Source organism: Mustela lutreola, chromosome 7, assembly GCF_030435805.1.
Source record: "Mustela lutreola isolate mMusLut2 chromosome 7, mMusLut2.pri, whole genome shotgun sequence".
Taxonomy (NCBI): domain Eukaryota; kingdom Metazoa; phylum Chordata; class Mammalia; order Carnivora; family Mustelidae; genus Mustela; species Mustela lutreola.
This window is the reverse complement of record NC_081296.1, coordinates 44934463-44951315: the sequence shown is the minus strand read 5'-3', so window position 1 is coordinate 44951315 and position 16853 is coordinate 44934463. Positions and strand designations below refer to the sequence as shown.

The following is a 16853-nucleotide window of genomic DNA, read 5'->3' as shown; positions in this document are numbered from 1 at the left end:
AACCCTTGTTACCTGCATTGGGAAGCTAATTTATGTTGTAATTCAAAAACTGGCAAGGTGTGAACTATTGGTTAAATCTGGTCCTGGTTTTTTTAATAAATTAAGGCGCTCTTTGGTAAATGAAGTTTTAGTGGAACACAGCCACACCCATTTGATTTCATAATGTCTCTGGCTGCTTTCATGCTACAATGTTAGAGTTAAGTAGTTGTGACAGAGACCATATAGCCTGCAAAGCTGAAAATATTTATTATCTGGCCTTTTTTTAAAAGTAGATTTTATTTATTTATTTGACAGAGATCACAAGTAGGCTGAGAGGCAGGCAGAGAGAGGAGGAAGCAGGCTCCCTGCTGAGTAGAGAGCCCCAAGCAGGGCTCAATCCCAGGACCCTGAGATCATGACCTGAGCCGAAGGCAGAGGCTTAACCCACTAAGCCACCCAGGCACCCCTATCTGGCCTTTTACAGAAGAATGCTGATCCCTCTTCTAAATGCTAGGAGAGAAAGCAATATCCTATTTAAAACTTGCAATTAGGATAGTGACCTACAGTAAAGTCCCATGAAAACCAAAATTTTATTTGAATGTTCTGTGGAATTCTGAAATGGTATTTATTAGAATAATTCTATTGTCTGCAAAAAATAAATGGAATGATGAAAATTACATACTTTAGAGAGAAGCTGACCTTACAAATTCTATATGGTGATACAGAATGGTTTATAAACTGATATTTCTGTGGTTACTTCGTAATTTTGGCCACGTAACTTCCATTTTTAGAAACCTTTAAAACAAATACTAATTTATGTTAATATAAAGGAAAAATATAAAACTACCAGAAAGTCAAACAGGACCAAAAAGGAAAAGTGATTTGAGAATGTAAAATTGTGTAATTTCTTAGTCATCATCAGTTAGAATACAGAGGGGCAGGAGGGAATAATAAAAGCAGGAGATTAATTCTTGGAGATGGCTGGCAATAGCTATATCACATACCTTCCAATATGAAGAGAGTTGATTTCACACAGGTGGGTTACTGGGCGTGTAAGAAGGGGGCTCCTGGCACTACTGATGTCCTCAGATAGTTGAAGAGCTGCCAGGATAAGAATCCTCCTCAACCAAATGCCTAAGACTTAGGTGGGAGAGTCCCTGGCTCACAATGAGCTTCATTTCATTCTATCCTTGGATCTTTTTGCTGAAATTGAGAACTAAGGACTCAGAGCTAAACTGTTCATTTCAGAAGGATGGGAGATGGAGAGTGAGTCACCAGAGAGTTTCAGATTTTTTTTTGACAGTTAATAACTTTTATATTTTGAGGGTAAGCCTGGCAGAAACATCTGTGGATCCATTACTCACTCCACTACTGACTGAATCTGGATGGGATGGATCGAGCAGACGATGTCTGGCAGATTTTCACCAGCTCCACGTCTCGAAAAAGGCCAGAACTGGAAAGAGGATTTTGGTAGACATACTGAGCAATAGTGTGGACTTAGCTGCTCTAGAACTGTGGCTCAGACCAAGTCAGATGTACTTCCTAATAAGAAGACTTTTTCTAAACTACTTTTTTTTTTCCTTTTAAAAGAATATTTCTGGCAGCCTTTTTGTTGATGCTCTGAAGTAGGCAGCATATTCCTAAAGGATATAACAGAAGCTACTTTTTAAATTAAACTTCAGAGTAATATCTAATGAAACAATCTTTCCCTCCAAAAGTCCTTCTAAAATGTACTAGATTTCTACATGGCTTTGGAGGACTGGGTTTTGAAAAGTCTCTTTCCAACTCACATCCAAAGTTCATAAAAACAACCTCCGAAAGACAGAAGTTTTTATACAAACTTGACATTTAATTGGGAGGAGCCAGAGATATATCAAATATTATATAGGAGCAGTGAACTATTAAGAGGGAAGAATCAAAAGACAATTAAGAGGTGAAGGAATAACTTCAAATGTTGCAGTTCAGGCAAACTTGGGATTTAGGTATATTTAATTTTTAAGTCATTCTTATAAAGAAGGATAAGCACTTATTTCAACAAAATAATTATTTGACATTCTGCATTTATATTTACAACAATGCTATCTTATTAAACTACTGATATTATTTTACTATTACTATTAACAGTGATAATACCCCCTTCTATTTCTATGACTTTCATAATTTTAAATGTTTCCACATTTTATTAGCTTACTGAATGCAACAAAAATTTAGAAAGAGCCTGAATTTCAAGTTTCTGACATTGCAAAAACAAAAAACAACAAAAAAAAAAACCCAAACTGGTTGTTAAGATATGCAGGCATCTAATGTTACTTATGCTGCCGAAAACACTGTATTCAGGAAACTAGGCAGCCGTGTTTGATGTTTACTTCAGCTGCTCCAAAATGAATATAAATGGCTGTCTGACATGTGAATGTGAAAATCTGGAACCAATCCTGTTTTATAGAACACAAGCCTTCAGCATTTGGGGCACCTAATTATTTTGGTGATAGGTGAATTTTACCCTTGATCACATGGCTTACAGCTAGAAATCTGTTTCATAGGAGAATATTTCATAGCATGCAATAAATCCTAAAAACAATGCTATAAACATTCAAACACACGGCATCAGTTAAACTGCGGGTTCAAAAAGAGCTTCATTCCTTTCAAGACAATCTGGATAAAAAATAACATAGGACATGTAAAAAATTTTTTGATTTGTTAAAAAATTTTACTTTTTTCTCTCTAAAGAATTATTATGTTTTTAAAAAGATGGATTGAATTATCTTATTCTCTTCAGAAATTAACTGAATATTTTTTCCTTTCATTGTCATTTAAATTACAGCTATTCTTAAAATTACTCCATATTTTCTTCATTTGGTAATAAAGCTTAAATTTGGAGTGTACAAATAATTTCACATTCCTTCTGCCTTTGAAGGCTGGTTCTGAATTATAACAAACAGCCAGACCCCTTAAAATTCAGTTTTGCTTTACTGTTTTTTGCTCTTCAGACTTCCTACACACTATTTCAAGGCAAAACTGTTCTGGCCACACATCTGGAAAGAAAAAATCTAAGTTTAAGCTAAAATGAACTTGCAGAGAGTTTTAGCTCTTTGCACATGATTGTAGCAGGACTTTAAGGGCCAATGCTCTGCCAATGACCCTGTCCAATAAGTACTTTTTAAAAAAGGACTTCTCTTCCAAAGATTTCATGAAAAACATTTAGGACTATAGGCATTAGTGGTCATTACAAAAGAGATGAGCACTACTTTACCATTGAAGCAGATCGACTGCTTGTAACAAGGCTTGATCCGCCATAGTTTGAATTGAGGCTTCCAATTGGTGCATTATGGGATGGTCCCAATAAACTGTGTATATCACTGTGACCAGCAGGCAAACTGGTGGACGGTCCCACAGCATGGTTCCGCAGCACATGGATAGCATCATCCAATCTGTCTAAACGATCCTCCATTCGAGACTGCTGTACAGATTGAAAAAAGACATGGACGTTACCACTGATATCTGTTAAATTATTAAACTGCTATGTTTTCTACTTTGGGATATATGGAAGACAGCAAGTAAAATGTACTATCATGTAGCTTCAAAAGCAACTACCTGTACTACAATTGAGAATCAAAGCAAGGATATTTGCTGACTATGCAAAATTAACAATGCTTCAGAAACAAATCACTGCTTCATAAAAATCTATTTACCAATCTACCATGAGGCTATTTCTTTTAGCTTCCTACAGAAGATGAAAACTATACTGCTGTGTCTGATAATTATTGGTAATAAAAGCGGTAACATGGACTTTAATACTGATCTTTGAGATGCAGGCAATTTAGAGAAGGGTCCTCAAATTCATCAAGTTTAAGCTATAACTTTGTTTTAAGTGAACAAAGCATACCTATCTGAAATGGTGAACACATCCAAATATGCTCTTTCACAAAACTGAGGAAATGATATTGTCTGTGGATACACACATGCCCCATATACAAACATATTAGAATTTTAAAAATCAAAAGCACATGCCAGTAGAGCTCTTTTAAAAGGAATCACTCTCAATAACATGAAAGAACAAAAGTCTATTTTTATATACTGTACAAAAACGAAAATGGTCATTGTGTGATTTTAAAAGACTTTGGAGTCTGTACAGGCTTGAGGAGTTTAAATGGATAATAGGAAGTATAATTAACTGAAACACAAAAAAGGCACCATCTAAAAGAAATAGTACCTCACAGACATCCTTTAAGAAGGACATTGCATCTTGCAAATGCTCGTGAAGTTGCTGCTCAACTCGATTTTTCTGGCAAAGTCAAGACAGAACAGGAGGCAAAGCACAGGTTAAGATTAACTCCAAAAGAGATGAGGAAATAGCTGATGCGCATGTCAGCATAACATGTTAGTAAAGTTAACGCGGAGACCTGCAAGATCTACTTGTATTAAGGTATGAGAAGGCTGGGATTTAACAGCAAAGTTATAAGGTTAGCATCTAAACAGCACACATTGCTTATATCTGCTTGCAAAATATGAGAGAAGAAGACTTTCCTTTCAATTGTTCTGTTAGTCACAGAAAAAGAACTTTTCTATTTGCAACCTGGAATTATTGAATGATAGCATGACTTAGCATTCCATCAAGTTATCCTCATTTTGTTTTTATAATCCTTTGTAATTCTGTGGTAAGCATTGACAAGCAACAGCAGTTAACATTCTACCACAAATTCTTCATGCACAATACCTAGACAGGCTCTTTTATTCTACTGCTTTATTCATTTCATTAAAGAACATTTTTGCTTTTACAATGAACACGATACATTTTTTAAAAAAAAAGAAACATGGGAAATAACACTTTTCATGACAAATATAGCTGATACTACATTTTAAACTTTTAATAGGAATGTAATAAACCATTACAGAATAGTCACATGAGAAAGAATAAAATGTGCCCTTTTCCCCTGCTGGACTAACTTTCTTGCTTTTACTTGGTCTCTGTGCTTTTTTTGTTTTTTTGTTTCCTCTCATAGGTAAACATAAAAGTATAGAAGAACTGAACTCTAGATTTATCAAAGGAGCAAAAATCCTATAACTCTATTTTAATACCAGCTGTCCTGAGACCAGAAGCCTGAGGTCCCAAAGAACAGATGGCAAAAGGCACACCCAATGTATCTTATATAGTTAAACTACATCAGGCCATTTGTTACTAAAGAATTTGTATGTAATGCTATCCTACTGTTTTTTCATTGTTACTCAAGATTTACTGAAAAAAATGCACCCACACTATCAGATAAAAGTGACCCATTTATTCCTAAGAGGCTCTTACCAGGGAGTGGAGTGAGTTTTCATAGCTTGGGGATGAAGGAGCTTGACCTCCAGGTCTGGGCCACTGACTGGTACCTGTTGAAACAAAACACAAAACCACATATAGGTATTTTGGTTAATTCAAAGATCTTGATAATGTTCTGAAAGAAACAGTAACAATGTTCTGTCGCTATATATAAACTTATGTAAGCATTTTTATTCAGCCTTCAATGTAGTATTGGCTACTTATAACCCCAATACATTAAAAACATTTTTTTCATTATTATTACAACAATGTAGGGAGTTGGAAAAAAACTATACTTTTAAAAATACTTTAAAAAAATTTGTATTAGTTATTATTAACTACTGTTATTTTGTAACAAAAAAAGCAGGAACAGACCCACGAATACAAAGTACTGATGGTTGGGAGAGGATAGATGGGGGAAGGAAAAAGTGGGTGAAAAAGTGGGAATTATAGCTTCCACTTATGGAATGAGTAAATCATGGGATGAAAAGTACAGCATAGAGAATCTAGTCAATGGTATTGTAATAGTATTATATGGTGACAGATGGTAGCTACACTTGCAGTGAGCATAGCACAATATATAGAGTTGTTGAATCACTAGGTTGTACACCTAAAATTAATGTAACATTGTGTGTCAACTATACTTCAAAAAACAAAATCAAACAAACAAACAAAAAAACCCCAAATTACTTTTATGTTTGCGTATCTTCAGACTTTATCCATTAGCACACATTAACTTGAGAAAATGTGCTTAAAATATATGTGATTTAAAATTCTATTCCTCGGAGGTGCCTGGGTGGCTCAGTGGGTTAAAAGCCTCTGCCTTTAGCTCAGGTCATGATCCTAGGGTCCTGGGATCGAGCCCCACATCGGGCTCTCTGCTCAGCGGAGAGCCTGCTTCCTCCTCTTTCTCTGTCTGCCTCTCTGCCTATCTGTGATCTCTGTCAAATAAATAAATTGAAAAAAAAAATTCTGTTTCTCGCCCATGGCTTTACATAATCTTTATGATAGTGTTATTAATGACTATGTTAATATCCACCTGATTTTCTAGATCATAATTTATTTAACCACCATTATTACCTCACTATTGGATGTTTTGGCTGCTTTCAGTTAGCTATCACGAAAAGTATTACTATACTGTAAATGGTAAATACTGTTATTTTCTTTTTGGGAACATGTCTTCAGGATAAATGGCATTTCTTTCTTTCTTTCTTTTTTAAAACTAGAGCCCACCATGGAGCTTGAACTCATAAGTCAGATACTTAGGGGCGCCTGGGTGGCTCAGTGGGTTAAGCCTCTGCCTTCGGCTCAGGTCATGATTTCAGTCTCCTGTGATGGGGCCCGAATCTGGCTCTCTGCTCAGCGGGGAGCCTGCTTCCCCTTCCACCTTCCCCTCTGCCTTCCTCTCTGCCTACTTGTGATCTCTCTCTGTGTCAAATAAATAAATAAAATCTTAAAAAAAAAAAAAAAAAGTCAGATGCTTAACTGATTTAGACACCTAGGCACCCCAAGGATAAAAAGCATTTCCGAGTTAAAAGGTATAAATATATTTATGATCCTCAAGTCACAGAGCCAAACTGCTTTCTAAAATGTCTTACTAACTTGTGCCATTAAATTATACACAAATGCACCAAGTTCAAATGTCTGCAAATACATTTAGGATTATCTATTGAACATTTTCCTGGTATAATTTACACCAAATTTGGAAAATGTCATTATGAAACTTGTTAAATGTTTACCCTTCAACTTTAGAAGGTAGCAATATAATAACATAAAGAGAAAGAAGTAGTTCAGAGTAGAAAAAAAAAAAAAAGGAAAAAAAAACTATTAAAAAAATGAAAGGGTTAATTCATCCATGTGTTGGGGAGAACGCAGTGTTTAAATGGTCATGCCAAATAGTTAAAAAAAAAAAAATGACTGATCGAAAATACTATTTTCATGACTGTGCACTTGGAAACAAATTATTTATAGAAAATAACAAAAAACATTCACTTAATACATATTTTTGTTCTTAATAAAAAACATTCACTCAATACATATTTTTGTTCTTAATAAAAGCATCACTGACAACCATAGTTGTATTAGAAATCTGAAGTTGGAGAACTCGAAGGTTACTTAATTTGTCTCATTTACTGCTAACTCAAGTTTTTTTTCTTTTTTAAACATTTTATTTATTTGACAGAGAGAGAGAGAGATCACAAGTAGGCAGAGAGACAGGCAGAGAGATGGGGGGAAGCAGGCTCCCCGCTGAGCAGAGAGCCGGATGCGGGGCTTGATCCCAGGCCCCTGAGATCATGACCTGAGCTGAAGGCAGAGGCCCAACCACTGAGCCACTAAAGCTAATGTTAGTCTTAACCTATGTTCCATCAAGCCTATTGTTGTAGATTATTTGCTACATTTAGGAAGCACTGAAAACTTATGATAACTATTTTAACTTTTATAGTTTACTTTAGCTGAGTAACTTAGTAATTGTATTCCCATCAATCATATATATTTTGCAAGTTGAAAAGCTGGATACATAGATTCTTAACCTGACTGTATTTCACAATTATATGCATAGTGTTGTGATTACATAGAGAAAATTTAGACACTAATATTGTAAAAAAAAAAAAAAAAGTGTTAATATACTTTATCAGCTAACAGGTTTTTTTGTTTTTGTTTTTGTTTTTGAACCTGTAAGCATATCACAATATTTTGAGGACAATTAAAGGTTTCCTGTGAGACATACAAAGATAATCCTATTTCAACTACACAAATTATGGACAATCTAAAGCTGTACATTGGAACAGGATAATTTATATAACAAGCAGAATTCAGCAGCCATTAGTGTGTTCCAAGCATTGATGTAGAATTATGAATTTTATGTGAATAAGAGGTTAATCATAATCCATTTTGAAAAAGACTTTACTTTGAAAGTAGTTTCTTTTGATGTTTACAATATTTTATTTTCAAACATTTTGCTCCATCTTTCCCATTTCCCTTTGGGTGATTGGCCTGTAACAGGATACTAATCATCAAATTATTTAATCTGTATGGGATATTAATACAGGTTTTATGTTTAAACACCTCAGGATTATTAGCATGTAATCTGCTTGGCAAAAGAGGCATTTTTTGTGGTTCTTCAACGGGTTTAGTGTTGAGGAATGAGATGTGCAAAGAGTTACTTAGGTAAGAAATCTCCTACACTCATTATTTTTTGATAATGATATGAAGAAACCATGCTAAGGTCTATATCCAAAATGTAATTCATTAAACTGGAAAAATACACTCAAAACTGTTTTGCATTTAGTATAGATTGGGCTGCCCCACCGTGACACACTTGGTTAAAATAGAGTAACATGCTTAAATCACTGATACCTGCTTGAACTTCATAGAAAAGCCAAGTTATAGTTGATGGATGGAGCTCCTTGTACCCCAGCTGTCTTTTCAAAAATTCATGCTATTGTCCCAAAGGGGACGAATGGATAGAGTTAGTTCAGTAGCTGCTGTCATCTCTCTCTCTTTCTCTCTCTCTAGCCTGTAATCATCAACTGTAGCATTATTACACACACATGGAAGAGGATAGGGTTATTTCCTGCCTTCCTTCCCTGTCACCTGATATCTGGTATAGAAATATGTACTGACTTGGGACTTATCCTTTCCATCTACTAGATAAGCACAAGCTTTCAACTGTTTCTGTAGTTAACAATTTCTATAATTACCTGCGCCTTTTAGAGATCACCCCAAAGAGCTAGCTCTTATTCAAGAAGGATTGTAATAAACTTACCTGCTATTAGAATTTAGTGACCATTTCCAGAAAACAAGGTAGCTAGGTGATTAGAATAGGAGAATGGAATTATCTGGCTAGAAAATGTGGATAGGCTTCTTTGATCACTAAATCTAAGATCCACCTAGTGTTTCTGATCTGTTCTCATTCTGAGTGGAACTTAGAGTTAACTGGTTAATAACTTTAGAGACTAGATACCAACATAGTGAATGGCTGGAAGAAATTCTTGAAAGACCATTCATCATGCATTTTCTAATTTTTTTTTTTAACTTGCTTCTCTTAGTAATCTTACCTTAAACTCAAACTTTCATGAGAGCCCTCATACTTAGAAAAGGTTGGATAATCCTTAATATAGCACGGAGTGCTTTGCATTCCATAATCTGGCTCCAGCCAACCTTTCTGAGTGCTTCATACTTCCATATGTGAAGAGTTCTTAATCAGTCATGTCCATGACTCTGGATGAAGAAGTCATGCACTTTCTCGCATCTAGATCTTTGTTACACTCTTTTCTTTAGACCTAGAATCTTCCTCCTCTTTTTAAAGTCTTGATCTCTTCATGAAGTTTATCCCAACCACTCGAGCTCAGAGTGAATTCTGATGGCTGTATTTTTATGTGTTTATTTTCTCAGCTAAACTGAAAACATGCTGACATCAGATAAATGCCTAACACCAGGCACACTGACAGATAATAAAAATAAATATTTCATTGATTAAACTAGCCAAAACTAAGGAATCTTTTCTTCCTCTTTATTTCCATTGTAAATACTCTCAAGATTGCTATTGAGCATGGCAATTATTAAACCTTTATTTATTTATATTCTAGAAGGAGGTAAAGAAAGCAAAACAAATTTTGCTTGTCTACTCTCCAAGTTCCCTTAGAAAATATACCCTTTGGGGGCGCCTGGGTGGCTCAGTGGGTTAAGCTGCTGCCTTCGGCTCAGGTCATGATCTCAGGGTCCTGGGATCGAGTCCCACATTGGGCTCTCTGCTCAGCAGGGAGTCTGCTTCCCTCTCTCTCTCTCTGCCTGCCTCTCTGTCTCCTGTGATCTCTCTCTGTCAAATAAATAAATAAAATCTTTAAAAAAAAACAAAAAAGAAAAGAAGAGAAAAGAAAATAAAACATATCCTTTTAAATACTTGTGTCGGTTCCCAAATGGCAACTGTAATAGACATAGTCATCTCTTCTACCTTGCTGCCAGAGCCCTAATTTTCTTCAGAAGGTGGATGGGATATCTGTCCTTTCCTGGTGTGAACCAGAAAAGAGTAACTCTATTCTTAGCTTTTGGGGTAAATCCTAATGTCTAAGATAACCATGGTGGTCCCATTTCTGTTTAGAGCAGGTGTGTTGGGGGCCCAATGCTGGCCAAGACCTCATGAGGGCCAATCTGTTGAAGAAGCTTCTAAAAAAGATTCTTAAAATACAAGGAAAAGATGGTCTTTTTCTTCTACTGAACACTGTTTTGGCCACATATGGTACCTTGAACTACTGAACTTGCCACCAGCCTGAGGAAGACCTACAAAGCAGTAGAGCAGGAGTTCTGACATACTAGGGGTCCAGGAACCTGCCCTGCCATGGGCTTCTTGTACAAGATAAGCAATCCTCTCATTATTTAATTAAAGCCAGTCAAGACAAGAGTTTCTCTTCCTTTCAGCCTAAAGTATCCTGACTGATACAGTATTACCATCTCCGAAGTTCCTCATAAACATGCTTTAGGCAGATATACATGTTCTTGGCCTAAAATTTTCCTAAGGAAAATAAGTGGAATTTAAATAAGAATGATGGTTGCCTTAGAAGATGCCTGTGTGGCTCTTTGCCTGTTTATCTATCCTCAAAGGCTGGGGCCAGTCTGACTGATGGGTCAGGCATAGAGAATAGGACAAGCATAGAGAGCACACAGTGGGGTAGAATTGTTTACTTTAGGTAACAGGCCACTACAATATAAGGTACCAAATAATTTCCACATATTGTAATAGAAGCTTTGGTTTGCTCCATCTTTTTCATTTTTCCTTCAGCTGTGAGTAATTTATCACATTGTGCTTTCCTTCCTCCTTCTCTCTTTTACATTTCTGTCAATTTAGGGTGTGTGTATATATATGTCTGTGGTAGCAGGATGGAAATACTAGATACAGGGGATGGGGGATATACACTTAAAATCAGTCTTTGATGTACTGTTTCTGTAGGAATATATGAAAGAAAGAATTTTTCTTCGATTATGACTGCTGAATTGAGAAGGAAGCCTATCGGTACCTTCGTTACACAACTTCAACAGACCACAGATATCTATTAATCAACTGAATTAAAGAGGGGAGAAGGATATTACCTATTAAACCCCAAATAAAGATGGAGGAGGAAATGTGAGATTTTACTTTGAACCACGATTTTTTGGAAAAATGTCTAAGTCTCTGATTCTCCATTTTAGTGATGTCCCCTCATTTTTAATCCCTGAACTCTGCTGCCCGACCTCCTCCCAGTATTAATTAAAACCAAAGGACACTTTTACAGCTTACTTTTGGCAGAGGGGATGAGGAGGTGGGAACACATAGTAAGGACAGATATTCTCATCTCGGATGAGAATAGGCTGTGGCAAAAATGACACTGACAATTTCAGTAAAACTGTGCCAGAAGGGTGAGTAGGGTTAAAGTTACATCATTCTTCCTGTAATTTCAGCTCTCTGTTAAATAACAACTTTAAGTCAATGGGTCTTTCATAGTCCTGACTATGTGGGGAACAGCTGTTCAACTTTTACTAGACAGCTGAAGCCATGGTGTCTGAGAAAGTGGCAGAATCCACTAAGAGCTGAAAGCAGCTGCCAGCAGTTCATCATTTCCACACTGGAATGCTTCTCAGCAGAGTCACAAAGCTGATACACAAAGCACAGGTGATAGCCAGGGCCCTGATATACCAGAAACCTTCAACAATGCAAAAAGGTTTAACAACAACAACAAAGCCACACGGACTTAATTAATGACTTGATCAGAAAAAGAGAATCAATTCTGAGGTCAACTGGTGGAGGAATAAGGCAATTTTTACCCAGTTGCCTAATGTCTTTTCCTCAAAACTAATGCATGTCCTCTTTAGCATGTTTTTTTCTCAAACATTGCTCAGAAAAATACATGACAAGTTTTAAAATTATAGCTTAATAAATATTAAACCTTTTCTTATAATTTTATTTATTCCTAGTATCTAAAAATTCCTATTTACAATAATAACAATTGTACCTCAACAAATTCATACTGTAGGATAGTAACTGGAACTTGTTAGAGCAAATGTGGAAAAAAAACGGAAAACAAATCTAAACTGCTTATCTAACTCTACTAACAATATTCATCCACATTTATAGACACTTCTTTTCCTTAGCAAAAAGCTACAGTATTATGAATAACTTAGTGAATCTGAAAATAAAGACAAACTAGTGGAAACATTCATTTCTGAGTCTTACGCATGGTACAAGGAAAAGGCAGAGAACAAGAAAGAAGTTACATGTACTTCTAAATAGGGTAATTCTGTTTACTTCCTATGTCACCTTACCAAAAATTTTGATTTATCTCCTTCTCTATTTTGCTTTCATCCCAATTGTCAGCCTTTTTACCCTGTTATAACAATTATTCTTAGAAATTATACTGAATTAAGAATCAGAAAAGAGTCAAACTAGCAAATATTTCAATATTCAAAATGAACAAGACTCTGTTTACATATTTTCTCAAAATTCAGAAAATTTTTCATACATTTTTACTAGATTTTATTGGAAAATAAACAAATTTCAAATATTTCAAAGCAGCCCCATACACAAGTCAGTAGTTAAAACAGAAGCCTACCTGTGAGAGGTGACGGTGATCCAACTGGTGTTGATGGATTTGATGGAAAACTACTGCTGGTATGGTCAGGAGAATAAATCTAACCAGAAAACAAAACATACATGTATCAATATGTGATAACAATAAAAATGGAAATCCATTTGCATGGAGTTATAATCTAAGCTGCCACCCCTAAAACTCAGAGTGAAAAACTGGTTTCATCAATTTAGTACTATCCATTACCTGAAGCTATACACGGTTTTAAAACCAGGATTAAAAGATATCTTATATAGTCTAGGGGCACCTAGCTGGCTCAATCAGTAGAGTGTGTGACTCTCATGAGTTTGAGCCCCACAGTGGACACGAGACTACTTAAAAAAAAGTATTGCATATAATAATGAGGAATAAAACAGATTATATCTATTTATTATCCCAACTGAAAATTATTTAGGTTTCTGTTAGAACAAAAAAGAGAAGTGACTATAGAGTTAACACATCTAATAAACAATTTTTCTTGGGATGCCTGGGTAGCACAGTTCTAAGGTTGAGCATCTGCCTTCAGCTCAGGTCATGATCCCAAGGCCCTACGATCCAGCCCCGAATCCAGGCTCCATGATCAGTGGAGAGCCTGCTTCTCCCTCTCTCTCTGCTGCTCCCTTGTTGTGTGCTCTATGTGTCAAATAAATAAATAAAATCTTTAAAAAAAAAAAAAAACTTTCTTAAATATATCATCCAAATAAATGGTATTCATTAAAAATAATTATCTCAGGAAACTATTATCTTTTGACAACAGTCTTTAAAAACAGTTTTAAAAGCCAAAGAAAGTAATTTTTTAGAACAGATATTCTTTCTTTCTCATTTAATAAGTTCTCAGTTTGATCAACTACATTTTTGCCAAATTTAGCTTTAAATGATGTATCATATAAAATCAAACTTGCTACCAAAGGGTATTTTGTCACTCTTGAGGAAAGTGGAAGAAATCCTAAAGTCCTTCCGAAAGCGTTCCCAAAATGATTTGTGGATTCCACCACCTAAGAGGTCCACTTTATTCATTCATTGAGAGAAAGCATGCAGGTACAGGAATGGGGGTGGGGGGCAGATGGAGAGAGAGAATCTTAAGCAGACTCCATGCCCAGCACAGAGCCCCATGTGGTATCGATGTGGGCTTGATCTCACCACCCTGAGATCATGATCTGAACTGAAATCAAGAGTTGGATGCTTAATCCACTGAACCATCCAGGCATCCCTAATGGGATACACTTTATTTTTTTTTTTTTTAAGATTTTATTTATTTATTTGACAGAGAGAGATCACAAGTAGGCAGAGAGGCAGGCAGAGAGAGAGAGTGCAAGAGGAGGAAGCAGGCTCTCTGCTGAGCAGAGAGCCTGATGTGGAGCTTGATCCCAGGACCCTGGGATCATGACCTGAACCGTAGGCAGAGGCTTTTAATCCACTGAGCCACCCAGGTGCCCCTGGGATCCACTTTAAAGAGTAGAACATCTGGATGCATAAATTTTGGTATTTTGGCTAAAAGTTTTGTTGCAGTATTTTGTATTTATTTTATATTGCTAAAAAAAACAGTGACAGAGAATAGGGACAAGTTTACTTAATTAACCATTAAATATTTTAAAAATCTCTTTAATCCAAGTACTAAGGGTTCCTAGGAAGTTTTCCCTAGGAAATTCTATTTCTATTCTATAACAAGCATAATAAACCATCTTCACATCTTAGCACTTAACTTAGGCAAACAAATCAACTTATGTGGATGAACTGTGGTCAAACATTTTTAAAAAGGAAAACTCCTTGTGGATGAAAGGAGTCCTCTAACAGAAATACCCTTGTTCTGTATAAGCTTAGAGCTCTAATGAATTTAAAGAGGCCCAAATTATGGCAAACAAGAGGGTCTCAGCATTGGTTTTAAAGACAGCATAATATGCTGAAAAAGTCAGATACTGGAACAGGCTCATGAGAAACAAAATTCAACAAGTCATGATCATTAAACATAACAGCTTTTATTTTTTAAAAAGAAGAAAGGACTAAGTGAATTGCAAGCAGCCAGAAAGCCCATTTTCCTTCTACTGCAAATGGATATACCTACCTCAAAGAAAATACACTAATTTGTATAATGTTACTAAATTCTACACTTGATCTTAGCCAAAAGGCCGAGAAGCGATAATGTTACTAAATTCTAATTGTAAATGCCTTTAATCACGAACTCTCTCCAACCAGCCAGATCTAGAAGTTGCATATTCAAGTTAAAAAAAGCCATTTTGGGGCGCCTGGGTGGCTCAGTGGGTTAAGCCGCTGCCTTCGGCTCAGGTCATGATCTCAGGGTCCTGGGATCGAGTCCCGCATCGGGCTCTCTGCTCGGCAGGGAGCCTGCTTCCCTCTCTCTCTCTCTTTGCCTGCCTCTCCATCTACTTGTGATTTCTCTCTGTCAAATAAATAAATAAATAAATCTTTAAAAAAAAAAAAAAAAGCCATTTGGGAAGGGAAAAGTATCGAGACTTTAAAAAATGTTATGGAAGGACTTAGTAACAGGGAAGGTAGTATTATTAAGATTCAATACTGTTGATCTTACAGTTGTTACCTAGGAAAAGAATCAGGATGCACATGTGAAAATTAGCTAAAGGTCACATTTTTAGGAATAACTGATTTTTTTTTTTTTTTAAAGATTTTACTTATTTATTTGACAGAGACAGAGTGAGAGAGGGAACATAAGCAGGTGGAGTGGGAGAAGAAGAAGATGGCTCCCACTGTGCAGGGAGCCTGACGCGGGACTCAGTCCCAGGACTCTGAGATCATGATCTGAGCTGAAGGCAGACAGTTTAACCGACTGAGCCACCCAGGCACCCCCTGATGCTAACTCTGATGAAACATGTTTTAACTATAATACTGGTAATAGAGGGAAGAGTTGATACATGGAGAGTGGGTGGATGAACAGTGAGAGAAGTTTCAGTTTCACGCAAAACTTCAGCATCAAGTAGACCAACTTGCTGTAAAGATCAACAGCATTCGGCCTGGAGAAACAGTGCTGCTTCTGTCATACCCTCCTGGTTTCGCTGTGTTTCTTCATAATGTTTACTTTGATCCTTAACTGTAGAAACTTGTTCACTTGTTTTATTATCTGTCTCTTGCCTTTTCTCCCAATAGAATGTATGCTCCAGAAGAGCTAGGACTTTGTCTTATTCAGACAAAATCTGAAGTATACAAGAATTGCAGTATTCAGATTCTACAACAGTGATGGTAAATATATACTTGTTGAAAGAATGATAATTATCCTTGTGAGAAGTTACTGTTTGAGTATTTCTTTTAAATCACTGGATATAATACTTAGGCTCCATTTCTCTTTCACCCTTCCAGTTTTTTAATGTAGGTTTCCCTCAGAGCTCTAGTCTCAGTTTTCTTTTCTATCTACCTGTGTTTTATTCCTTAGTAATATCATTTCTGAAAGTATCAATTATGACAGCTCTATGAATGATTACTAAGTTGACATTTCTATGTGCATACTGGTTGCTGGACCTCTCCAACTGGACATATGGCTTCACCTCAAGCTCAATATGCGAAGCCAAACTTTGCATCACTGCCCCAAGCTTCCTGTCCTTCTCATATCTACTCCTCTGTTTCCTCTACTTCAGCCCCAGCATTCTCATGGTTACCAAATCCACTCTCTCTCCCCCCACCCCTACTACCCTCCCTCTAGGCTTCCCACCACAGACTCTAATACCTGCAGTTCTCTGTGTTTCTGGAATAGGAACAATTCTTTCTCACCGCTCTGACACTACTTTAAACCTTTAGTAGAACTTATGAATGGATCATTTAAGCCTTTATATTTCTAGTTATTCCCTGCTCCTTTTACCCCATATATAATTGTCTGAGCTACTGTCCCCAACCAGTTCTTAACAGTCAAATCCCACGAAGTACTTCCTGTTGCCTACTAAATAGAAGAGAATGACATTTGATGTCTTCCATAATTTGGACACAAAATATCTTTCTACCTTATAACCTAATTA

At 36.3% G+C, this 16853-nt stretch overlaps 1 protein-coding gene and 1 pseudogene across 10 annotated transcripts in view; both read right to left on the bottom strand.

The window, feature by feature from the left end:
• TCF12 (transcription factor 12) overlaps positions 1-16853 on the bottom strand; it is a 393556-nt gene that overhangs the window by 25085 nt on the left and 351618 nt on the right. For 6 of the 10 annotated variants that reach the window (XM_059180608.1, XM_059180606.1, XM_059180607.1 and 3 more), the window contains 4 exons: positions 12862-12940; positions 5276-5349; positions 4190-4261; positions 3230-3436 (listed from right to left, as the gene is read on the bottom strand). In XM_059180608.1, the coding sequence (XP_059036591.1) occupies positions 3230-3436; positions 4190-4261; positions 5276-5349; positions 12862-12940 (432 nt within the window). The remainder of the gene's footprint in view (positions 1-3229; positions 3437-4189; positions 4262-5275; positions 5350-12861; positions 12941-16853) is intronic. The other 4 variants (XM_059180611.1, XM_059180610.1, XM_059180616.1 and 1 more) reach the window with 1 other exon arrangement.
• On the bottom strand, positions 14894-15014 carry LOC131837319 (U2 spliceosomal RNA; annotated as a pseudogene).